General features: G+C 43.6%; 1 protein-coding gene across 1 annotated transcript in view; it reads right to left on the minus strand.

Moving 5' to 3' along the window:
* Positions 1-376: 376 nt before the first annotated feature.
* The window catches only part of LOC124556224 (formin-like protein 3), a 33,614-nt gene continuing 6,350 nt past the window's right edge, over positions 377-27,640 (minus strand). Inside the window, exon 3 of the mRNA XM_047130215.1 lies at positions 377-553. Coding sequence (XP_046986171.1) covers positions 377-553 — 177 coding nt within the window. The remainder of the gene's footprint in view (positions 554-27,640) is intronic.

Genomic DNA, 27,640 nt, shown 5'->3' on the forward strand with positions numbered 1-27,640 from the left:
ACCTAAGATGTTGAGTCCCATAGTGCTCAGAGCTTTTTGAACCAATTTTGACTTATTCAAGTTCCATCTCCTTAATTTGCTACCTTTTGCTGTCTGCTTAGTTGTAAACTGCAGCTCGTAACCAATAAATTATTGTCGGTTTGCGTCTGCACCGGGAACTGTCTTACAATTTAAAATCTGGTTTCGAAAACTCTGTTCCAAATACGTATTATTCTATCATGATTCTTAAGCAAGGTGCTGGCGATGATAACATCATGCTCTGTGCGAAATTCTATCAGGTGGCTTCCAATTTCATCCCTTCCCCTAAGCCTTTGTGTTCTTACTGCTTTTCTGTACCTGCTACGGTATCAAATTTTAAATTTTTGTCTCTCTTAAGTTACGTTGTGCAAGACGCGACAGTTGGCTGCGACTGCGACGCTGCCCCCTCCTCTTTCCCCACCGTGGCAGACGGCGACACGGCCGCAACACGACTGGAGTCGTCGCCGTTTCCCAAGCTCCGGTCGGCGGCGGCGGATTCAAATACATAAGAAAAATAAGAATTCCGATTTTCTTGCTGTAAAAAATACTGTATGTTAATGCAACAAAGTTACATCGGCTCCCAGAGTTAGTTTTTCGATACAGATTCTCCTTTTACTTTAAAAAATTGAAAAGTATCTCTTCCGGTTTTGCGTGTTTTTTTCGCTGTATATTACTTCTCAATCAATTGTGAGGAAAGTAAAAGGCACAAAAAATTGATGTTTGCGTATCTTACAGTTTCACATCACAGCTTGATAATGAGGTGTCTATTTTTCCGATATTCGTCACAGTTATCCCGATACTTAATTTACAAGTAACCTACTGCATAAAATTTGAATTGTGTACAGTGAAAAATGTGGTCGCTGGCTACTTTACGTATGGTTCACGTTAGGTCATACATCGTTGCCGATGAAAAGAAGCTAACATATCGAAATTATTTCTTAAGTTGAGATCAGATTGATATCGATCTCCGTTTCCGAGATTTGGGCTCATATATCTCCGGGAGCGTCGCGACTAGCCGCCAGTTCTGTCGACGCGCAACGAGAATCGTGTGGTCATCACACGATAGAGAATGCATTTGTTTTGTTTCGCTGACACATTTGGACCTAATGAAACCATTTTATGTCATATTCCTCCGGTATGAGTTACTAATATTTCTCCATATGCTCTTGACAATTTCATTTAAAATGCCACGAAACGTAGGTTTCTTAAAGCCAAGTGATCAAGCAGAACCCATTTTCTTGGTTTTGCTGAGGCATCTGAGCCTGTTCCAAGCTTTCTTTCTCGTTTATTTCTCTGATACGAGTCCCGAATATTCCTCCATCTGTTTTTGCACATTTCACCTAAAATTCCAATGAAAGATAAGTTTATTAACAATAAGCGCACGCTAGCTTCATTGCATTGTTTCAAGTTCTTGACAACAAGATAGGGTTACACCTTAAACATCTCTAGAATTTTGATTCTGAACGTCTACAGTATACACTGGCAGAAATGTGGAAGAAATAATGTCCATGCTTGTTCACAAAATTTCCCCAAATTATACTTGTCAGTTTCTCCCATGCAGAAACTTTTGGAACAAGCTAAGGCAACTTTCATAGCCGACTGAATCTTTATTCCCATCGAAATGAACTTCCATATTCTTGTATTCTGACAGCATACATCGTTATGGATGACATCAACATTTAATCTTGCCAAGCTGCACTCAAAAGATGACTCCAGGATTTACAAAAGACGAATTTCAATTGTGAACTGTGTCAGACCAAAAGGGCCTTGTAAAACAGTAGTGCACTTTTGGCACAAGTTTTTTGAGCACCATCTTCTACCAATGAATTGAAGTGAATGTGACAAATTACTTATTGCAGCATACTGTTTGCGCAATCTGTTGAGAAACGCCTTCCTCAAAAACGAACATCTATTGATTACAGAAAGTTGTACAACAATCTGGTGGTGGTTTTTCACAACTAGAAGGTATCATCAAGACACCAATCTACCGTTTACTTTCAAAGTGAAGGTATTGTAAAATGTAACTTTCTCGTTGTACTTTAGATTGTTCATTTTATAATGTACTTGCCGTTTTCAATTTTTATCGTCACAAAAAAGAGTAATGCGAAAATTGACCTTCAAGTTCATTTTCATCATTCTAATTCTACATCTGCATGGATTATACTGATTTTCATAACTGGCCTTAAAAATTTGCATTAATGGGAAAATATTATATATTTCACTCACCTGCCAGTTTCAACTGTGCACCAATTTCTTCCCAAATTCTGTCTCTGAACATAGTGTCTCTATATTTAGGGTTCTTCAAATCGTAAAGGCAAGGCTGTTGCGAGACCAGCTCACAGAGCATCACATCCTGTGAGTGGCTCATTTCAGTTTTCCTTGACTGGCTCGACATCTTTCTGGCAGCCGTACGTCTTTGTGTCGTGCGACTTCCGTCGCAACACTGCTCACTGGTGCAGTGCTGCGGCAGCTGCCGCAACAGTCGCGCGTCGCATCCCAAACTCGAACTGCGCATGCGCCAGCAGGCAACTTCTGACGTCACGTAGCGACCCGTCGCAGTCGCTAGTGTGCGTCGCGTCTTGGACAACGTACCTTTAACTATCTGAATGCGTCAGGAGATAGTGAACAATCATGAACGTAGTCATGAAATCTGTTTCAAACGCACCGGGCGTTTCAGTGGGTCCCGCCCCGCACCCAGTGGCTGTCCGTCATTGGTTACCGCTAGCGTCTGGCGCTTCCAGATGGGAACGCCAATTCCGCCAGCCGCCGCGCAAAGCGGAAAACGCTTGCCGCTGCCGTTGCCGTTGCCGCACGGTGCGCTGCCGCGCTGTAGTGGGAACCGGCCTTAAGAGTGGGGTCGCTAACATACCACCCGGCAGTCGAACGGTGGGCCAATGTTCTTTTCACAGATGAGTCACGATGTAGTCTGGAGAGTGATTGTCGACTGATTCGCTTCTGTAGGGACCCAAACGTTGTGGAAAGACACCGATATCGAGGAGGACTTCGAATTGACGGACGACAACGGTCGGCCTCATAGAACAGGGGTGGTTGATGTTTTCGTGGAAACGGAAGATACTGCACGCATGGCGTGGCCTGCTCGCTCTCCCGACTTGAATCCCATAGTGCACGGCCAGGACGCCATAGGGAGACGGGTTGCATCACGTCAACATCCATCAACCATTCTCCAAGACTTGCGAACAGCTTTGTTGGAAGAATGGCCGTTGCTGCCTCAACATGAGATTGATGAGATCATTCACAGCATGTCCCGTCGTTGTCAGGCTTGTATTGCTGCCATAGATGGTCACACTCAGTACCGAGCACACTAACCAGCTGTCGGAATGTGTGTGCAAATCCGTTAAGTTGGAAAAAACGAAGAACATTTTTGTCTACAGTTATGCATGCTGCAGTTGTTTACGTTCTGTATTCTTCACATTATTTCTACTTTATTATCATCTGTCTATACTGTTTTGTGAAGAAACTGCCGTTTGTTGCTTTAATTTTGGACACCAGTGTATTTCACCATGGACGGCACCCGTGCAATGCCCTCAATAAATTGCAATTATCATCATGGTCAGAACAGTGTTCTGTGTAGTCGTGACTGCATTGTGTCGGAGCTAAGCGAATTCGAATAGGGCAAATATTATTGGTGCTAGTGTCGTGGACGCTTCTGCAACCGAGGTAGCCGAAGAGTATGGTGCTTCAACAGGCAAAGTATCGAAGGTTTATATCGCATATAGGGAAAGCGGAAAAACATCATCCGATAAATCAAGACTTGGACGGAAGTGTGTGCTCAGTGGTAGTGTCGGACGTTCATTGAAGAGTATTGTCACGAAAAGTAAGAGGACGACAGCTGCAAAAGTCACTTCAGAACTCAATGTCGAACCGCGAACCCTTTCAGCACCAAAATAACACGATGGGAGCTCCACAAGCAGCGATTTGAAGGACGAGCTGGAATTCAAAAACCACTCATCAATGGTGCAAATGCCCGTAATAGGGCCGGCCGCGGTGGTCTAGTGGTTCTAGGCGCGCAGTCCGGAACCGCGGGACCGCTACGGTCGCAGGTTCGAATCCTGCCTCGGGCATGGATGTGTGTGATGTCCTTAGGTTAGTTAGGTTTAAGTAGTTCTACGTTCTAGGGGACTGATGACCACAGAAGTTAAGTCCCATAGTGCTCAGAGCCATTTGAACCATTTGAACCCGTAATAGGAAAACGTGGTGCCGACATCGTAAAACCTGGAGTATGGAGCAATGAAAAAATGTCATTCAGTCGGATGAGTCTTGTTCCACACCGTTTCCAATTTCTGGTCGAGTTTACTCCCCAGGAGTGAAACATGGCAGGGTTCGGTGATAATTTAGGCAGCCTTATCATATTCCATGAACCCTATGGTTCTCTGCGAGGTCGCGTTACTGCCGTGGATTATGAGACCGTTTTGGCTGATCGGGTCCATCCCATGGCGCAATGTTTGTTCGCTAATGGTGATCTGTGATCCAAGATGACAGGGCTTCTGTCCACACAGCCAGCATCGTCAGTGACTGGTTCTGTCAACGTGAGGATGCATTGTTGAATCTCCCCTGATCCCCACAGTCACTGGATCTCAGTATCATTAACTGTTTGTGGTCTACGTTGGGGAGAAGAACGTGTGATCACTACCCACGTCCATCATCGTTTCGTCGTTTCCTGAACTTGCCACTATTTTGATGCAAGAATAGTATGTGATTCCCTCGAGAACTGTGCAGTATCTGTATTTATCCATCCCGAGACGATTGAACGTTGTTTTGAATGTCAACGGTTTTCCTACACTGTATTAGGCACGGTAATGCGTTGTGTTTTTGGTGTTTCCATATTTCTGTACACCCCCCCCCCCCACCCCCCTGTAGATCAGGACAGCGCAGATAACATGCTGTCTTACATTATCTTGTTGAAAGATAACATCACGGAGACCTCGAAGACAGGGCACAGCCACCAGCGTTAACCCTTTGAGTAACATTGGTTTCTGCCTGAAACCACCATTTTATTAATGTTTTTGAAGTACCTTTGCCTTCAGCATGAAACCACTGACGCGGTTGTAAGACAGAGACATCGACTAGTACGCTGACATACTTCTACTAATGTAGTGCATTGTAGCCGTCACTAATGGCGTTCAAACCAACAAAAATGGTTCACATGGCTCTGAGCACTATGCGACTTAACTTCTGAGGTCTGGAACTTAGAACTAATTAAACCTAACTAACCAAAGGACATCACACACATCCATGCCCGAGGCAGGATTCGAACCTGCGACCGTAGCGGTCGCTCGGTTCCAGACTGCAGCGCCTAGAACCGCACGGCCACTCCGGCCGGCTTCAAACCAACAGTCGGCGCGGAGACTGTGCTACGTGACTGTGGAAGATGAGGTCTCTTTTATAGTGGCCGTATTGAAGAGATCATTGACAGTGAATGTGAGTATATCTGAAGTTATTGTAACATACATTTGAGTTTGTACTACTGTTCTTATGAGTGGTTTCCAAATGAAACCACTGGGACAGTATATAGCTTTTATACAAAACTTATTAAATTTTATGGCACTTTTCGCTTGCTATTTAGGACTATATTTTGTTTAATTTCGAGATGTGGGATTGTGTCTAGGAAATATGCGAATTTGTTATCAAATGTATCACATGAAATGATGGGTGTTTGAAAAAAATGTGTGTGAAATCTTATGGGACTTAACTGCTAAGGTCATCAGTCCCTAAGCTTACACACTACTTAACCTAAATTATCCTAAGGACAAACACACACACCCATGCCCGAGGGAGGATTCGAACCTCCGCCGGGACCAGCCGCACAGTGGGTGTTTGAAAACTGTATGTCCTAGTGGCTTAAAAGTAAAACCACCTCCATAAAAAAATTGTTTACTTTTTGCAAGTTTCTTCTTATATTCGTCGTTCGCTATGATAATAAAGGTTAATTTTGCGAAAATTTTAAAATTGAGTTTCAAAGTGAAGTTACCTTCTTAAAACAACTGAATGTTTCATCTTCGCCAATGTCTTCTTTCATTCGTTGCTTGCTGTGATAATAAAGGTTAATTAATTAAAAATTTTAGTTTTTTTTTCATATTGGTGGGACTCAAAGGACTGATGCGTCATAAATGTAATGCCTGCTGTCCAAATGACGGAGTATGCCAGTCAGGGGTGATTGCGTTGTGTACTTGATGGTACCCCCTACCGTCCGGGGCCCACGGGAAATACGGACCTCGCAACGAACTTTTGACGTCACAGGCCATCACACTTCGCGAACGCCCCGCTCCGCGCAGGGCACACGGGAAATCAATATGTAATTGAAAAGGGACGCGCTGAAGATCTTAATTTTGTCGTGTGCCGCTTGCATTCATTTAAACGTGCAGTCACGAGCTATTAAACTCGTCTGAAATACACTCCTGGAAATGGAAAAAAGAACACATTGACACCGGTGTGTCAGACCCACCATACTTGCTCCGGACACTGCGAGAGGGCTGTGCAAGCAATGATCACACGCACGGCACAGCGGACACACCAGGAACCGCGGTGTTGGCCGTCGAATGGCGCTAGCTGCGCAGCATTTGTGCACCGCCGCCGTCAGTGTCAGCCAGTTTGCCGTGGCATACGGAGCTCCATCGCAGTCTTTAACACTGGTAGCATGCCGCGACAGCGTGGACGTGAACCGTATGTGCAGTTGACGGACTTTGAGCGAGGGCGTATAGTGGGCATGCGGGAGGCCGGGTGGACGTACCGCCGAATTGCTCAACACGTGGGGCGTGAGGTCTCCACAGTACATCGATGTTGTCGCCAGTGGTCGGCGGAAGGTGCACGTGCCCGTCGACCTGGGACCGGACCGCAGCGACGCACGGATGCACGCCAAGACCGTAGGATCCTACGCAGTGCCGTAGGGGACCGCACCGCCACTTCCCAGCAAATTAGGGACACTGTTGCTCCTGGGGTATCGGCGAGGACCATTCGCAACCGTCTCCATGAAGCTGGGCTACGGTCCCGCACACCGTTGGGCCGTCTTCCGCTCACGCCCCAACATCGTGCAGCCCGCCTCCAGTGGTGTCGCGACAGGCGTGAATGGAGGGACGAATGGAGACGTGTCGTCTTCAGCGATGAGAGTCGCTTCTGCCTTGGTGCCAATGATGGTCGTATGCGTGTTTGGCGCCGTGCAGGTGAGCGCCACAATCAGGACTGCATACGACCGAGGCACACAGGGCCAACACCCGGCATCATGGTGTGGGGAGCGATCTCCTACACTGGCCGTACACCACTGGTGATCGTCGAGGGGACACTGAATAGTGCACGGTACATCCAAACCGTCATCGAACCCATCGTTCTACCATTCCTAGACCGGCAAGGGAACTTGCTGTTCCAACAGGACAATGCACGTCCGCATGTATCCCGTGCCACCCAACGTGCTCTAGAAGGTGTAAGTCAACTACCCTGGCCAGCAAGATCTCCGGATCTGTCCCCCATTGAGCATGTTTGGGACTGGATGAAGCGTCGTCTCACGCGGTCTGCACGTCCAGCACGAACGCTGGTCCAACTGAGGCGCCAGGTGGAAATGGCATGGCAAGCCGTTCCACAGGACTACATCCAGCATCTCTACGATCGTCTCCATGGGAGAATAGCAGCCTGCATTGCTGCGAAAGGTGGATATACACTGTACTAGTGCCGACATTGTGCATGCTCTGTTGCCTGTGTCTATGTGCCTGTGGTTCTGTCAGTGTGATCATGTGATGTATCTGACCCCAGGAATGTGTCAATAATATTTCCCCTTCCTGGGACAATGAATTCACGGTGTTCTTATTTCAATTTCCAGGAGTGTAGTTACTCCCCGCCGGAGACAGCTGCTAGCATTGGCAAGACCTGCATTGTCACGTGCTGTGACGTATACGACACGGCCTGTTTTTCTCATTAGCATCGCTACCGTCACACCACTGCTGGGCTCTTATGACGACGATGAATACAATGTAGCAATGTTTGTTTTCCTCGGGGTCTCCGTACATGGATAAATGAGGCTATCTGCAGAGCCGGGTCTCGTCTGAAAGGATGACCTGGAGTCATTCCCGTGTCCAGGATTGTAGTTGGACACGTTACTGTCGGCGCTTGTCTCTGTTTCCGCCTCAAAGGAAGCCGCAACAATAGTGGCCCTCGCATGTACCGTTTTAACCGCACGACTGAGTGAGGATTATTTGTGCGCGGTCCTGAACGTACACAGAACCGTGGCGCTCAGAGGCGTGGAGAGTTTAGGGACACGTTCTCACTGGCGCGCAAGTCGACTTACAGGAGTGCCACGTAGAGTTTCGTTAGTTCTAAACTCCTGCTTGGTGCGTGCGCAGCAAGTACGTTAGTTGCAACCATGTTCCGTGCGAAAACGAATCGAACACGAATTATTATGGCAACTTCAGCTGTAGATACTGCAGCTACGGACATGGACACGAAAATAAATATAAGAAAACTTGGTACTTGGGGTAAGGAATACAGGTATCGTCACAGTCACATCTCTTTGATTAAAAAGGTTCAGAAAAATTTGTCAGGTGACTGTCGAAATTATTTAATACAGGACAACGAAACATTTTATATAGTGCTCGTCACTGTGAAGGTCAAAATCAACCAGAGGGACACAGTACTGAAGAAGAGCACTTATGCAGAGGATCGTCAGTAGTGCGACAAAGCAGGCGCCACCACACTCTCCATTGTTGCCAGATGTATCCAAGATGGTGGCGATCACATCATCCAAGATGGCGGCCTCTAGATTTGGTAACAGTGCATGACATCATCCAAGATGGAGGATTTTGGCGGGAAGTTTGAATTTTGTTGGGAAGATAAGTCAACTGGGCTACCTCCACTAACCTAACTCTCCTCCCCCCCTCCCCCCCCGCTCCCCCAGAAAATGGCGGAAGTCCAAATTCCATCAGGACAATGTAACACACCTCTACTAACCCAAGAAAATGGTCACTTGGGCTACCTCCACTAACCTGAGACACCCGAGTGCCACCTCTTCCTCGGGATTGGTGGGAAAAGGACCCAGCCTGTGCTGGACATAAGTCTTCATTTTGCATGCGGTTTTTATTTGAACAATTTAATGCAGAACAGCCATTCAGTGTGTTCGCCACAAGGTCTGGAGTCCAACTGACCTAGTGCACAGTACTGCCACCAGAGGGTGCTGTCATTCCTTCCGTAACGTAATCCAAGGTGGCGGGGAAAATGGCGGGAACAATAGCAGCCCTTAATCCAGTCGTGTTTTAGGCTTCAGTCAGCAGGATGGCAGTATCTCGTAATGTCACTGGAGGGGATGCAGTGCTGACTCAGCAGCTCTGGGACCTCAGTCTTGCTCAGTCACTCAACAGCAGCAGAAGAAGGAGAAGAAGAGGAACAATGAAGCGTCAACAGCAGTTGCAATCCAACACGGCCTGGCAGAGCAGGAGGAAACGGAAAAGTAGGTACCCCATATCACATTTTTCTCTGTGTTTCGATTCTTCCATCCCGACGGCCGGAGTGGCCGTGCGGTTCTAGGCGCTACAGTTTGGAACCGAGCGACCGCTACGGTCGCAGTTTCGAATCCTGCCTCGGGCATGACTGTGTGTGATGTACTTAGGTTAGTTAGGTTTAATTAGTTCTAAGTTCTAGGCGACTGATGACCTTAGAAGTTAAGTCGCATAGTGCTCAGAGCCATTTGAACCATCTTCCATCCCGCCAAGGCACATTAGGTGCCTCTCTAACAAAATAATTTACACCTCTGTTGCTTACTGCTTCTTCTTTCTTCCAAGTTTGTGACAGACTCAAATCTTGTCACAGTAGTTGTGTCTTCAATTCTGTAACTATCCGCCCGTCGGAGGTTCGAATCCTCCCTCGGGCATGGGTGTGTGTTGTCCTTAGCGTAAGTTAGTTTCAGTTAGATTAAGTAGTGTGTAAGCTTAGGGACCGATGACCTCGGCACTTTGGTCCCATAAGATCTTACCACAAATTTCCAATTTTTTTCTGTAACTATCTCTCTCTCACACAGATCATTATGCAGAACACAACACGCTTCATTATATCAGCACCAAAATCCAGCATCACGTTCACTGATCGCTGGAACACATGTCATTTGTTCCACAATATGCCAAAGGAGCATACAACGTACCGACGAATTCATAACAAACGGTAGTTGGAAATACTTTTCTCATGCGACAACATTTTATTCCCATGCGGTCGTAGTAAATGGTCTGAGAGCACAAACGCTTCGTCATTTTACAAACACGTGCAGCATAACTATCTCATTGGTATGTGGTAAGCCAGAGAGCTCTGGTATATTAAATGCATTTTCGTTCAGGCATTTAAGCAATGTCAATTTTTTAAAAGTTGTGTTGCCTGTATCTTTTCTACTCCTCCTCTGCAGACATTTGACATAACAGGCAACCCCAAATCGAACACCACACTGTTTTCACTGTGTCACTGCCTGTTAACTTGGCAGTTTAGTAGGTATAGTGCAGCTCAACTACGTAACAACCAGCAGTTAAATACATAAAGTATATATAAAACTTACAGTCAACTTTTAGTTATTATTTAATGATGTTGGCGGTTTTGAAGCTGACATTAACTTTCCGTTTCGCTTTTTTTTCGTCTTGTAGTTGAGAAGGACAACAAATGTGCCGCATCATTAGGAACTGGTATCGGAAATATAAAAAGAAAGTGAATATATTTGATTCAGAAGCAGTAAAAATATTGAAACACGTGTATGCTGACCAGCTGAGGTTCTTGGCACCTGTTTTAGAAACACGTGACTCAGTTTCAGGTCTACAGAAACACGAAGTATGGCACTTGGAATACCCTTTGGAATTATCCCTGGCAGGAAACAACACCGGCAATCTAGTAACATCAGTTGAAGCTTTATCACTTGAGCAGACTTCAATAGGCCAATAGGCTGATGAGTTCCACAAAAGAAAGTAACAGTGAGAAATGTGAAACCTGATCTCGAAGCTAAATCGTGCAAATCTGTGGCTAGTTGTCCAATTTCTTCTCCGTCGTCTGAGCACGAAGACAAATCGTCTTTCAATTCCATGTTGCCCATTTTGCGTAAATTTGATACGGATCAAAAACTGGAATTCTCTATGGAGGTTTTTTGCTTACCTGACAACATTCGAAAGGCAAAATCACAACCAATTCATGGTTTTTATGCTATGTATCAGCCACGTATACGATTTATTCCAGTGCATGCAGTAGGCCCAGGACATTTTCGAATGTTACTTAACACCAGGAAATACTCACAACCTGTTTGCAACTGCTCAGTTAGGCCAAATGCATATCAGCAGCATTAATCTGAAAAAGCTGTGATGCGTATAGAAAAATCGCCTTCAGTTTTACCATACCGTCTTGGTTTTGAGTTAACTACCTTTTCAAAAACGTGAACTCAAAGGAGTTACTTTCTTTCTCTCTTTGCGTGTCCATTCTGTTACTTTCATTGACCTGTCTTATCATCAAAAAAATTAAAAAGAGTTAATTGTAGACCACCTTTGGACTGCTTCAACAGACATTATTTAATAATGTTCTAACAAATTTTAGCATCATGGTTGATAATGGCATAAAAGCCGAAATCTGGATCGTACAAGAGATAAATACAATAACACAGTCAAACGGCGGTTTATTCCTTTAAAAAGCGTTACATGACTCTGGTTGTTCGCCCCCGGTAGCTGAGTGGTCAGCGTGACAGAATGTCAATTCTAAGAGTCCGGGTTCGATTCCCGGCTGGGTCGGAGATTTTCTCCGCTCAGAGACTGGGTGATGTGTTGTTGTCATCATCATTTCATCCCCATCGACGCGCAAGTCGCTGAAGTGGCGTCAAATCGAAAGACTTGCACCCGGCGAACGGTCTACCCGACGGGAGGCCATAGTCATGACTGTGGCTCAACGCCTTGGAAAAATAGCTTAAATGTAACTTTTTATTTTAAATTAGTAAAAAAGAAAGAAAAATTACTCACTTGCTTTATTTTTAGCTAATTTTTGACGCACATGCAACAGGCCTACTAATATATTAGAACTTACATTAAAGTCATAGGCAACATTTCCACTGAAGATATAGTTCGTGTTCAAGTCTTGCTTCTGTAATGCATTTCTAACGGTGTGACGCAGTTCATCGAAGCTTGAGAGAGAGATTCTGAAGTAGTTGAAAAATTTCGATTCATCTTCTTATGATTGCTGAAATAAAACGTAAAAGCGTACTTGTAGTAATCAGACAATTCACCACTGGATGGATCCAGTACATGCTTTCAGTGTATTTTCCACTACTTCAAAACTTACAGCCCTAAGTACGCCACTACTGCACAGTGTCGACCATTCGTCGTAACTATCAGCTGAAAAAAAAAGCAGGAAAAAATTCAGCTTACTTGTGTGGAACCCTCGCGGCTACGAAGCGGACGAAACTTCATTCTAAGAATAGGCTATGTCTCACTAAACTAAACTGAACAGCGTAGTTTTTTCTTTCGTATATTGAATTTCTATTGTCACTTAGTTGCAAGGTAAATTGTTATCAGTTCGGCTTCGCTTATCTTTTTTTAAAATTTTGTTAACAATAGCCACGCGGGATTAGCCGAGCGGTCTAGGTGCTGCAGTCATGGACTGTGCGGCTGGTCCCGGCGGAGGTTCGAGTCCTCCCTCGGGCATGGGTGTGTGTGTGTTTGTCCTTAGGATAATTTAGGTTAAGTAGTGTGTAAGCTTAGAGACTGATGACCTTAGCAGTTAAGTCCCATAAGATTTCACACACATTTGAACTTTTTTTTTTGTTAACAATAACAGCTACAAAATGTTTCGCGAATAAAACAGTGCACACAAGAAAATACATACAGTATATAGATAATTCTGCCCCTGGATATGCGAATGTCTGTCTTAAATTTTAAAATGAAAATATCTCTTCCTTAACTGAAAGAGTGGCCGTAACTGATTTCATAAACCACATACGAAAGAGAAACGTGAGGCACATTCCGCATAGCTAGCGGCCATAGCCTCGACGCTACAGTCTGGAACCGCACGACCGCTACGGTCGCAGGTTCGAATCCTGCCTCGGGCATGGATGTGTGTGATGTCCTTAGGTTAGTTAGGTTTAAGTAGTTCTAAGTTCTAGGGGACTTATGACCACAGCAGTTGAGTCCCATAGTGCTCAGAGCCATTTGAACCATTTGAACCATAGCCTCGAGTGTGTAGCATCGTAATACGTCACAGGCAAACAGCAATAAATCTACATCTACATACATACTCCGCAATCCACCATACGGTGCGTGGCGGAGGGTACCTCGTACGACAACTAGCATCTTCTCTCCCTGTTCCGCTCCAAAACAGAACGAGGGAAAAATGACTGCCTATGTGCCTCTGTACGAGTCCTAATCTCTCTCATATAACTTATTTACTGAGGACTGGAAAGAGATATGGATCTCCTTTCAGCGTTGTATTGTGTTGTATTGTATTGTATGTTAACCAGGGACCTAGAAACGGCGGAGAGGCTCCGTCCCCGCCGCAGTCGCAGTGATCTACAACCCCACACGGCTACCGCAGTCCACTTCACCCCTCCGCCGCCCCACACCTAACCCAGGGTTATTATGCGTTTCGGCCCCCGGTGGACCCCCCAGGGAACGTCTCACACCAGACGAGTGTAACCCCTATGTTTGCGTGGTAGGGTAATGGTGATATACGCGTAGGTGGAGAACTTGTTTGCGCAGCAATCGCCGACATAGTGTAACTGAGGCGGAATAAGGGGAACCAGCCCGCATTCGCCGAGGCAAATGGAAAACCGCCTAAAAACCATCCACATACTGGCCGGTTCACCGGACCTCGACCCTTTCAGCGTTAAAACAATTTAGATATGTTAGCTACACTTGGAACGCAGCATTATACGTCCTAACATGCATCAGACATAAACCGTCCAGCGACGGCATTTTCTCCTGCAAACTTTTCAAAACAAGTGCTGCGTCTTACTTTACCTCGAAATATCAATATAGGTATGGGCAATAACGAAATGAAAGCCATTTTTTATCAAGCTGCTATGTCACACTGTTAGATGCGTAAAAAAAAATATATATATTTTTTATCAAATAGTCTCCTAACAATCGAATGAGAAAGAGTGTATAGTGCAGAACACGCACAAATCTGAAAACCGTGCTTTTTAATTTTCTATGTGAAAAGTAAAAGTTTCACTGAGTAACGAATTACATGGACAAATGTGGCTTTGCTTTTTTACATAGAACAATTTTTAGAGGCATAGCAGATGACTCGATATTTGGCACTCCGCATTTCGTTCCGCAGCTAGCCGCATAGCTACCAGGACTCTGCGTCTCGCCGCAGTCCATCGTCCACTACGGGAACACTGCGCTCGTGTGGTCCCAGCCTACAGATCTTGACTTTGTCGTATGCATCTAAATGTGTAGTAAAGAATTATGACACTCGTCTGAAATAGCTCCTTGCTCCTCGCCGGAGACAGCTACTGGCACTCCTTAGTGTAACGTGCTGCGGGCCGTGATATCAAAGCCATTGTTTTGCATTGCGGTGTTCACACTGGCGGCCGGGCGGACACGAATCCCGCAACTCAGATAGTCCTCACTAATTCCCCTACACGAATTCTGCAACTTCCCTTTACGTAGAAGGGATTCCGGCCTAATAGGTGCCACTGGCAGCTCGTATCTGCTGGCAGTGAAGCGCGTAGTAGTGGTGAACCTAGTGCCAAGGAACTTTTTCTGCACAGTTTTTTTAAACGTCTAAAAAAGTGATACTGGTTATGGAGAGCAGTGTAAAGGTAACTTACAGTGAAAGGGCGAGACACATCTGATCCTTAAAAATTACATTATGTTATTAGACAACTGTATTGTTTATTAAAGTCTTAAATGCTTTGCCCTCCGTTCTCATTAAAATAAACACAAATTTCAGTCACCTATCAACAGTAAATACAAGCTTCATATGTACTCTTTCCCCTCGAGAAAACCTCGATACAGAACTCTCAAATAAAACAGAATAAAAATCCGTTTCAGATGTGTTGACGATTTATTGGCTGGAACGACCGCCATCCTATAAATCAACAACACATCTGTAACGGATTTTCCATTCTATTTATAAGGGAAGTCAGAACAATATCCCTGATTTAAAAAAAAAAAAAAAAAAGAAAAAACGAAAAGTAAAGAACCTAAATATACGTCCCTCTAATAAATTTTAGAGTTTTGCGCTCCCTGAATTGGAAGTGTGTCGACAACAATGCTTGTTTTAGAACATAATCATCGAATTTTTATTGAAATCATTTTTGTTTTAATAGGTGGCGGAAAATTCAGATACTAGTACTTGGACCACTTACAAAGATACTGGGTGTGGAAAAGGGAAGTGGTTTTACTCCTGCTTTCCATTAACTTACTTGAAACATGAAAACGTAGGATATGCGCTTTGAGATCTAATGAGCATCATGCCAGAAGATCCATTACTTGCACAGTTCGCTGACTACCGGCGTGGCCGAGCGGTTCTAGGCGCTTCAGTCCGGAGCCGCGTGACTGCTACAGTCGCAGTTTCGAATCTTGCTTCGGGCATGGATGTGTGTAATGTCCTTAGGTTAGTTAGGTTTAAGTAGTTCTAAGTCTGGGGGACTGATGACCTCAGATGTTAAGTCCCATAGTGCTCAGAGCCATTTGAACCATTTGAGCTACCTGTTGGAAAATTATATTCACGAGGAAAATGCATCCTTCCCACCTTATATTTGGGCAGACGAGACCTCTGCGCTTTGGAGAATGACAAACGCACGCTAGAACTTTCGTTCTCGTTCTAATTCTTTCTCGAACTCACTCACCCTAACATTTACGTTTTTGCGAGTCCCATGAAAAGAGTACAGACAAACCCTTACATTCGACTAAATAGCGTCGGGCGCGGTTCCTTTGTAACATTTCTGGCTTTAAAGTCATCACAGTCAGCTACAAGAAGTTCTCCTTAGAGCAGTTGAGAAGGCAGCAGTTGACAGATGTATGCGACTTAACTTCTGAGGTCGTCAGTCGCCTAGAACTTAGAACTAATTAAACCTAACTAACCCAAGGACATCACACACATCCATGCCCGAGGCAGGATTCGAACCTGCGACCGTAGCAGTCGCTCGGCTCCAGACTGTAGCGCCTAGAAGCGCACGGCCACTCCGGCTGGCTATCATTCCATTACATCAAAAGAGTTAATTACCAGCAGAATAATAAACAATTGCTAAACGAAAAGGCAGACGTAGCACTCCGAAGATCTTCGGGTCGCGCCTAACTTGGACGGCGGGCGAGGTGGTTCGGCTGACAGACGAGAGCTAAATCGACAGTCTCGGAGAACAGACCACGTTGTCTGCCGCAGTCGGTATTAATTAGGACTTAATTAGCAATCTCTAGTTTGTAAATGTAAGAGGTCGATAGACAGCCTCAGAGGACAGACATGTGTCAGTTGCAGTCTGTATCGGTTAAGAACTTAATTAGCAATCTCTAGCTTCTTGGACACGTAGTTAAGAACTAGTTTGATAGTAATGACGCAAATACGCAGCTCATTATTTTGTTTATCCTCTTGACGTGTACAGAATGGAAATTATTTGTGATTTATAAAGTGGACTATAACTGTGCAGTTTCTCGTGTGCTGCTAATAAAAAGCGAGTGGCATCTCGTTTAAACAAACCAATTCAAAATTTAATTATTTATACAGTACCATTTCCTCGCTAACAGTTTATTACCGCCTCAAGAGGACGTATTCACGACCAACGTTCTGTTTTATGCACGGGGGACAACGATTATAGGTCGGTGAATATTATTCAGACCTTATGCATTGCACTCAGGGCGGTGGAAGCAACTAGGCACCTCGCGCGTACTGCAGTCTTAGTGCAAATGAGATCAGGGACACGTCATCTGTGGTAACACAGAGGAGGTATGAAGGAAGGGAATTTTCGAGGGAAGGGTTTATCTACACACACGTAAATCCCTCTCACTAAATCTCTCTCTATCTTTCACTTGTCGTACCTTACTAAAAACCGACAATAAAACCAAAGAGAGGCAAATATCCATCCAGATTTCTGACTAAAAATATTTGCAACTCAAGCTCGCTATTATATATTTTATTCCGTCATCTTTCTCTCAGTCTCGAAATTTAAGAGAATTTTTTAACGTTTTGTACATTTGGTAGGAAAATATAACGAAACTGCTACACTTGTTGAATGTGGCTTACTGAGGCCAAGAGAAAACTACGAGTCAGCAGATTAGCTGCCGAGTTCATGTACTGGCGGTCAGCACAGTTTTCGTCGAGTGCCGAATTCGTGTGCTGAGCAGGTAAAGTTGAGCTCACTTCCTTGCTTCTCGACTCAGCAACCGGCTTCTAGTATAGTTCCCTGCCTTGCTTCCGCAAGTTCATAGTTCATGTGCTGCGTGGTGGCCGGTCCGTACCGAGGACGTCCAGAATATTAGTATTTCCGCTTCTACAGAACACGTATCAGACGTCTCCCGTCTGTTTTTATCGGGGCTGGCACTATAAAAGCTTTTTTTAAGTAGTTCCTTCACGTTTCACAATCAGTGAGAAAAAATTGTATCTATCGTAATGTGCAATGATATGTACAAAGGTACTTAGCCATCTATTTTCATACGTCTGTAACAACAGGGAACTACAGAGCCACGTTTTTTACACCTTTGTATTATCATTCAGTTTAAAATGATGAAATTAAAATGGAACACCTTAGACGCAGTTACAAAGAAAAACTTGTAAAACTCGGCAAACTCAGGCCAGATGACACAGGGAAAACTAGTTCTACTTGGCCTTGGTTTCATCACAACTTCTGAAAAGCTATGCGCAGTTCCCTGTCAGTGGAAACAGAACCAGTGTGCCAAACGGCATTGTCTCAAGAATTATCGCGTATCGGTCTGTGGCATAAGACAACGAAAATCGTTGTGAGAAATCGTCACTTCCTCCTGTCGATGAACCGTCGGTACTGCCAGCTACTGCATCATTAAGAATAACGAAAAAAAATAGCGAGAAAAATATTGAATTTTTGCAATTCGAAACGGAAAAAATACCTTTGGTGAAGGCACAGCAAGATATTACCGAAGATGACGACGCTAATTAGTTTCTGTTGTGTCTCAAGTCTTCAATGTTCTGCAGCACATACTCAAATGTATTATGATTCACTCTGTAATACGAACAAAATTTTTCAAGAAAGTTGTTACTTCTTTACGTAAAGTAAAGAACTCTCGTAAATGTCTTTCGCTGTATGTGAGACAAAACCATAAGCTCCCATTTCTTTTGTGCTTAAGCACTCGACGAGTCACTGCACTGTTAAAACAATACCATTAAAGTAATGAAGTCATTGTTCTATACGATAGCACAGACTGCCTGACGGTGAAAAACTGATGGGTGCACCTATGTTACTACAACCTTGTACGTCACCTGTCGATGGGCGGAGAATCCCTTGCTGGTGCAGCTCGGCTCGCCAAAGGGAAAAAAGAAAAAAACAACAATGACGCAGACACCTGCATCGATCGACAATAATTAGTTTACCCACACTGCAGTGTTTGAGGATTCTCTAAACCTGCTCGTTGTTCTTTTTGTTAACCGTCTCTAATACCCTCGATATTGACAGGACATTAAATCCTTAACTTCTTTCCTTCTTTCTGATGGAATAGAAAAATCGAAATCGAAATCCCTTAGAGACAGAGATGAGATGTAATTATTTACAACTTGTCATACTACACCCTCACAGAAACACAAAACCGAAAATTCCAGGATGGAACATCTCGTTCATTAGTCAACTCAGGCGTAGAGACACCTACAAATGTAATTCTACTTTTGGGCCCCGCGGTTTTTCATCTCCAACTAGAAAGCAATTAAGGAGAATGCGCAAGCTTTCATTAATATAGTCCATACACAGCAAAGCCTTAGATTAATTTATTCTTAATTTTTACTTCCAAACACAAAATATACATTCTACTATTTGTTGGATACTGACAACAAGTAATTACTTGCCTTTCATAAGTCAAATGTGGCATATTGTAAAACCATGGCTAGTGTAACCGGTCGTCGGCGGGGGAAAAATTCGTGTATATTTGGAGTTTTCTGAACATGGATCATTAAAATTGCACGAGAGACCTACCCTAGGCCAACACTCATCGGCAGCAATTGGTTTGTTCTATCCTACGATGTTCGACGCTACGCTGAACACGAACGAACTTGTAGGCTTGCGATCGCGGGATTGACGTCACTCATTTACTTGTGAACGGAGTCAGATATCAGTGTCACTACCAATTCAAAAACTTTTTTTGTACTTTTAATTACATTTCAATTGCAATAATGTATGGACTTGCTTGCAAGCAATCAAGGTACACGCTATCAAACTTTTTCACTACAAGATTTGCAAGTCAAGTGCACGTGTTTATCAAATAGCGTCATTTTACAATGACTGTTACGAATTACGAAAAGGTAAATGATTTATTAAGAACCTAAGATGTTACACTACCAAGAGCACAAAAATCGTTTTCTTCCTTAAAAATCGGTTGAGAAATGTTAAGGAACTAAAACACCGTGTGAAACGAAAAGTAGACTTTTCTTTTTTCACGACGAAACTAAAGCCTTTAAGGAAAAATTAGTTCATAAAACGATGTGATGTACGAGGTGCATTCAAGTTCTAAGGCCTCCGATTTTTTTTCTAATTAACTACTCACCCGAAATCGATGAAACTGGTGTTACTTCTCGACGTAATCGCCCTGCAGACGTACACATTTTTCACAACGCTGACGCCATGATTCCATGGCAGCGGCGAAGGCTTCTTCAGGAGTCTGTTTTGACCACTGGAAAATCGCTGAGGCAATAGCAGCACGGCTGGTGAATGTGCGGCCACGGAGAGTGTCTTTCATTGTTGGAAAAAGCCAAAAGTCACTAGGAGCCAGGTCAGGTGAGTAGGGAGCATGGGGAATCACTTCAAAGTTGTTATCACGAAGAAACTGTTGCGTAACGTTAGCTCGATGTGCGGGTGCGTTGTCTTGGTGAAACAGCACACGCGCAGCCCTTCCCAGACGTTTTTGTTGCAGTGCAGGAAGGAATTTGTTTTTCAAAACATTTTCGTAGGATGCACCTGTTACCGTAGTGCCCTTTGGAATGCAATGGGTAAGGATTACGCCCTCGCTGTCCCAGAACATGGACACCATCATTTTTTCAGCACTGGCGGTTACCCGAAATTTTTTGGTGGCGGTGAATCTGTGTGCTTCCATTGAGCTGACTGGCGCTTTGTTTCTGGATTGAAAAATGGCATCCACGTCTCATCCATTGTCACAACCGACGAAAAGAAAGTCCCATTCATGCTGTCGTTGCGCGTCAACATTGCTTGGCAACATGCCACACGGGCAGCCATGTGCTCGTCTGTCAGCATTCGTGGCACCCACCTGGATGACACTTTTCGCATTTTCAGGTCGTCATGCAGGATTGTGTGCACAGAACCCACAGAAATGCCAACTCTGGAGGTGATCTGTTCAACAGTCATTCGGCGATCCCCCAAAACAATTCTCTCCACTTTCTCGATCATGTCGTCAGACCGGCTTGTGCGAGCCCGAGGTTGTTTCGGTTTGTTGTCACACGATGTTCTGCCTTCATTAAACTGTCACACCCAAGAACGCACTTTCAACACATCCATAACGCCATCACCACGTGTCTACTTCAACTGTCGATGAATTTCAATTGGTTTCACACCACGCAAATTCAGAAAACGAATGATTGCACGCTGTTCAAGTAAGGAAAACGTCGCCATTTTAAGTATTTAAAACAGTGCTCACTCTCGCCGCTGGCGGTAAAATTCCATCTGCCGTACGGTGCTGCCATCTCTGGGACGTATTGACAAGAACGCGGCCTCATTTTAAAACAATGCGCATGTTTCTATCTCTTTCCAGTCTGGAGAAAAAAAATCGGAGGCCTTAGAACTTGAATGCATCTCGTACTCTTATATACCGCCAAGAGTTTTTCCAACGAGAAAATCGGAGAAGTAGATTGTCGCCGTCCTGCCCGGCTCGCAGAGTGAATGTCATCGCGCTCTCCGTGAGGATATGTGTCTCCCTGAAAGCCAGATCATCTTATGACTTTACACTGCGTTCGCAGTGACACCTTCAACAGTCGCCAGAGGTCGCCCGATGAAATTGGCCGACTGCTTGGTCAAAGGGCGTCCGATCCCCTTCGTCAGTTTTTGGCGGGGTCAAGGAGTTTAGGTTAGGTTAGGCTGGGTTACAATCTATTCTATGTATTACGTAGGCTAGATTTTAACCTCCTAGGGCGGGATAGATACCATGACGCCACTGCTTGGAGATGAGTGCTGCACTGCGGCTTTTGCTATTAAAAGGACGACGAATGCACGTGAATGAGCTATCTCTCTCGGAAGGAAGGTGGCGTGTGCTGTACACTCTGACTTCAGATATCGGAATAGCCAGACAAGTTTTAAGAATGTATGAGATGAAGGGAGAAACATTCGTTACATACCGGTACTTGAGATCGTCACCGTGAAAAGCAAGATTACAAACACACTGGTTTACTGTGTTTATTTGAAGTTGTGCAAACATACATCAATTAACCCTCATTGACTTTCATTCAGTATACGTGTGAAAGACAAGCATAAAGTTTAGAATACGGTACTCTGAACACTTAATGCACTGAAAAATGGAAACACTTACACAACACTAGCAAACCATTTCATTTAAGAGAATCATTGCCTTAACTGCATAAAAACACCAGTAAGCAATAATAATAATAATAATTTGTAGATCGCTAATACCCACCTACCACAACACAAAAAAATCCACTATAGTGACTACGAGCATAAGATACGCCAACTTCTCACTTGAACAAATGATTTTCTCAGGTTATAATTTACGACTAAAGTTTCTGATAAGGATTTTGTCTAGTTGTTGTTTCCAATAAACCTGTGATTTCAGTTCACAGATTCCAAACTATATTCCGATTGTGATATTTTTCATCCTCAGGCTGCCACAACCTTTCTTGGACTAAACTTAACAGTTTCTCATGGTCCACATTTGTGTATGAGAACGTCGGTCAATCTGACCTGAGACAACAAACTGATTTGTATTCCACCAATTGTCGTCCAAAGTCTATAAGTTCGAACGACGATACCTGTTACAGTGGTGGCTCAGTGGTTAGCACACTGGACTCGCATTCGGAAGGATGACGCTTCAAACCCGTGTCTAGCCGTCCTGATTTAGGTTTTCCGTGATTTCCCTAAATCGTTTCAGGCAGATGCCAGGGTGGTTCCTTTGAAAGGGCACGGCCGATTTTCTTCCCCATCCTTCCCTCATCCGAGCTTGCGCTCCGTCTCTAATGACCTCGTTGTCGACGGGACGTTAAACACTAACCTCCTCCTCCTCCTCCATTATTTCGGTAATTTACGAGTTGTTTGCATGTCTGTACATCACTATATTGCAATATTTTGATTATTTTCGAGTAGTTTGCAGGTCTGTAGGGTACGTAGCGTGACACCAAGCATATCAGTGCGAGTGTTTTGTGTCAGTGTGATAAATATACTATGTAAAATCCATCAGTAAACAAATTGTTTCAAATAAATAAAGTGCACTCTTTCCTCTCTCCAGCAGCCCAGAACAGGCTGAATCCTTTTCTGGGAGGGAGAGTGGGAGGGTAGGTGGTTTACCAGAGGGGGAGAGGTTATTTAATTGATCAATTTAATTAAGTAGTCAATCAAATTTCTAAGAGCGGGAGCGGATATTCCAGTAACTCAGACCTGAAGGTGCACTTGTAGCAGAGTGGGGGAGGGGGTTGGTTGGAGGTTTCCTGAGGGTTGGGAGCGAGGGGACGGGGGTGGGAAACAATACCTTAAGTATCTGTCAGTTAAATGGAAGGATCCTTTTAGTAGAACAATAGGTTAATGACCTGCCAATCAAAGCAGAACAATAGGTTAAGTACCTGTCAATCAAAGGAGAACAATAGATTTGCACTTCAGTGCATACCTCAACTGATGTAGTCAACCCGCACTAACAAAATGTGCTGGCATCCTTGTTGTTCCACTACTTACGACCATACGTCATCACAAAGTGCTTGTACAACGTATCTAAGGAGAATGATTCATTTCTTCTGGCAGGAACCTGCTTCAGTAGCTTCTCCAGTATTTTCACATCTGTTGGCAGATTGTTCACTCTGAGGTGGATTGTATCTACGAAATCGGGGACAGGAAAAGTAATATACTCCCCTTTTGGATGCTTATACCTTACTAAATGTCTTAATGCTGTAGTAAGCATCATCGGCTCTTCCAGTCTAGTGTTACATAACGTTCTCTATACTTTTGTAAATCTGTCATGGGTCTGTGCTGGTCTGTGTTTTATTTATTGTTAATTTATTATCGATGGTGTTCGTTTCCTGTACGACCTGGCTCGGAGTCTCGTACTTTTTTTTGTTGCAGATTCACTTCCTGCATTGGCAAATCTTTTACTTCTATAGGTAGCGCAGTGCATGCCTCAGAATGCATGCTGTCGCGTTCTACATACAACTGCCCAGCGCTACAGTCCGGAACTGCGTGACTGCTACAGTCACAGATTCGAATCCTGCCACGGGCATGGATGTGTGTGATGTCCTTAGGTTTGCTCAGAGCCATTTGAACCAACTGCCCAGTTTGTGTCACCAAATCCTGTTCGCCTATATCATATGTCACTCCTAAATCCGTCTCTGATTTTGCTTCTCTGTTATACCACATAATTCTGAATTTTCGCCAAAAACTTCTTTCCTGCTTTTTCGTAGGTGCATGATGTTCTACCTCGGTTTGCTCTGTTCTATGGTACTTCTCACTTTTTGCCAGAAATTCCTCGCTCTTTTGGCGGCCCTCCTCTTCTTCCTCAGTGGTGATTTTATGTTTCTTACACAAACGGCACTTGGTGGTGTCATTAGGGTCCTCATCGCTTTCTACTGTTATGCAATGCCTACCCATAACCCGCTCTTAAAATCTACCTTGTCGGGAAGGTTTGATACGTGTGACATTCGTTTCTATTCCCTGTGCATTTTTACCCCCATATTTACATGACACACACCCTGCTGCATGTTTAATTTTATTACAGTCTTATGATATGGCCTTCTCCTCCACAATGTCCACAAATTACTACTTGTTTATCGCAATGTCTTGCCAAATGACCAAGGTCTTGGTCTTTCACTGAAACTGACACCAAACAAAACTCAAGATATACAATAGCAGGTAAGAAAGCTTACATATTATCTTCTCGGTGTACCCAAGTAAATGGAATTTTGAAAGAAAATTTTTGCAAGAACGCTGCACTACTAAGTGCCAGTTGTACAGTCCCCGGACAGCAGCCATTTAAATCCTATTCCTGGGATAGCGCGAAAAACGCTTTGTACGAACATATAATGTCTAACTGGAGAATAAGCACGGCGTAACTGAAAAGGTTATTCTGGCAGGCTTAGCGACGTTAACCGGTGAATAAGTTTTGACAATGGCAGGAATAGTTACAGAATTGGTGATGACAAGATTGTTTGTTAGAACGAGGAAGGGGAAGAAACGTGGACATCACACAAATTATATGGAAGAACATCACGATTCCAAATTTATACAAAAATTTCGTGCCACTGCTTTTCGATCTCATTCTTGAGAAACTGGAGAGTACGAATGAAATGTGAAACTATTTCCTAACATAAAACTTTTTGCTTGTAGTAGGTCTAATAGGCATTTGATGGTGGTACTTCGTGAATTATATTCTGTCGTATTATTTATGTAAATGACGTACATAAAAATGACCATTTGTACCAACACAGTCTCGCTTATTTGACGTGTGTTACGATTGCTGCAATGTTAGAAAGACTTATTTCGTGTTATCTAGCAGACAGTGACAAAACAGATGTACTCAAATCGAGGAACCACAACAATCTTGGCTACTATTCGTACTAACAGCTTTTTCAGTGTTGGGCAACGATATTTTGATTTTTCATGTAGCAATACATTCGACACAACACTAGTGTTCCGACTTCACGCAGGCACATTACATCAATTGCAGAAAACATCGTTCCTTTCTATCTTCCATTGGGAATGAGCCATTTGTAAATAGTACAGCAGTGTCAGAACAGCTTACTGTCTTCTAGTGAAAATATTAGGGCCACAATTGTTGATGTAGTGAGCTATTGCGTCTTTTATGTGCCAGAAAATGCCCCTTCTACTCCCCATATTAATTATCCCAAAGGACGATTAATTCTTCAGAGCAACACAATCGTCTTCCACTTAGCAATGTTCCCATAAACACGTAGACTACTTGTGCTTGCTTACGCTAAGTTTCTCTTTCCTTTTATTCACAAAAAAGAAAAAAATGAAAGGTCATACTTCCTCAGATACAGAATATAGATGTGTTTCTTAATTATTAGTAGTATCCACATAAGAACATCCATATTCATCATGAAATAAAAGTTCTTTGCTTTAAGAGCATTGATATTTGGAATTCAGCTAACAGGAAGCCTTAGTTATTGAATATACAAAATCGTAACGTGTAGACGGGGTGACTGGCAAGCAGTGTATTCAAATTTCTCTTGAACTCTCACACAAACTCTGGAGGTCAGAGCTAAACTATCATAAGTGCAAAAACGACGATTTAGTGGTTTTTGTCGCATGTGGCTTATTTAAGTCGTACCTTCTTAGTGGTAAACTATGGTATGTGTATGGGTCACAGGTTCGAAATTCAGCAACGTCATTGTATCGTATGTGCGAGCAGAATACAGCGGTTATCAGTGGTAAGTGTACGTAATAGCGACAAAGTGCACATAGAGACTAGTGGGAAAGGACATAAAAGATGCGACTGTCCATAATTGTGTACATGACTTGTATTTTACAAGAAGTCTGAGCTGCAGCAGTTTCTTTGTGCTCTCCTGTAAAGGTAGTGAAATGTCACTTAACGATAGTTTGCCTCTGACGTCGAGAATTGTCATATGTAATTCTTTCCGTTCTGTTAGAAGCAACTCTGTTCCACCAATTAATCAGTTGCTGTTGACACTAAAAGGCTTTTCCTCTGGTGATTTCTTTCTTTCCATTGGAGACTTCACTGATATTCATAACCAGACAGCCAGCAGAATTAGTAAAATGATATGTAGGGCAATGTACAACAAGCTCAAGAGAAAGTTTTGTTAATTATTTCAGTTCTCTGTTGTAATTAAATGAAAATAAAATAAATGTATGTGGATTAATTTATTTTTTGCTGAAATCTTTTGTTTTAATTTCTCTTTTACAAATCACATTTTCAACACAATGACATTCTTTAACTGATATAATTCATCCATTCTCAGATTCTCATGTTACTTTTGAAGCAATACCATCCGCTACGTTGCTAGTTCTTTCACATCTGAGAATAGTTATTTTTATTCTGAAAATGAAATTGACTGTTTTAAGAAGAGGATTGTACAAAAAAGGAAGAACACAATGAAAGTGTTATGTCTCCAGTTACTTCCCCTTCCTCCCACACTACATGTAGCAGCTAGAGATGACTCCACAAACCAAAATTAGGTATGTAATTGTTACTGTTCCTTAAACTATAAGAACATCCAGTTTGGATTTGTGCATAGCTGCACTTCTACCCCAGCAATATAATAAAAATTATTATTATTAATTGAAACTGTCAGTAACTTACTCTCTATATATGTCATTAATATTATAATCAATAACCATCAAATAACAGAAAGTGGTTTTGTGTATGCTCAGGAACTGTAAAAGCGGATACACAAATAGTGATAAATAATTCAGCGAACGTACTTTCTGTACGAGGTGCATTCAAGTTCTAAGGCCTCCGATTTTTTTTCTCCGGACTGGAAAGAGATAGAAACATGCGCATTGTTTTAAAATGAGGCCGCGTTCATTGTCAATACGTCCCAGAGATGGCAGCACTGTACGGCAGATGGAATTTTACCGCCAGCGGCGAGAGTGAGCACTGTTTTAAATACTTAAAATGGCGACGTTTTCCTTACTTGAACAGCGTGCAATCATTCGTTTTCTGAATTTGCGTGGTGTGAAACCAATTGAAATTCATCGACAGTTGAAGTAGACATGTGGTGATGGCGTTATGGATGTGTCGAAAGTGCGTTCGTGGGTGCGACAGTTTAATGAAGGCAGAACATCGTGTGACAACAAACCGAAACAACCTCGGGCTCGCACAAGCCGGTCTGACGACATGATCGAGAAAGTGGAGAGAATTGTTTTGGGGGATCGCCGAATGACTGTTGAACAGATCGCCTCCAGAGTTGGCATTTCTGTGGGTTCTGTGCACACAATCCTGCATGACGACCTGAAAATGCGAAAAGTGTCATCCAGGTGGGTGCCACGAATGCTGACGGACGAGCACATGGCTGCCCGTGTGGCATGTTGCCAAGCAATGTTGACGCGCAACAACAGCATGAATGGGACTTTCTTTTCGTCGGTTGTGACAATGGATGAGACGTGGATGCCATTTTTCAATCCAGAAGCAAAGCGCCAGTCAGCTCAATGGAAGCACACAGATTCACCGCCACCAAAAAATTTCGGGTAACCGCCAGTGCTGAAAAAATGATGGTGTCCATGTTCTGGGACAGCGAGGGCGTAATCCTTACCCATTGCGTTCCAAAGGGCACTACGGTAACAGGTGCATCCTACGAA

The sequence above is a fragment of the Schistocerca americana genome, chromosome X (assembly GCF_021461395.2).
Source record: "Schistocerca americana isolate TAMUIC-IGC-003095 chromosome X, iqSchAmer2.1, whole genome shotgun sequence".
NCBI lineage: Eukaryota > Metazoa > Arthropoda > Insecta > Orthoptera > Acrididae > Schistocerca > Schistocerca americana.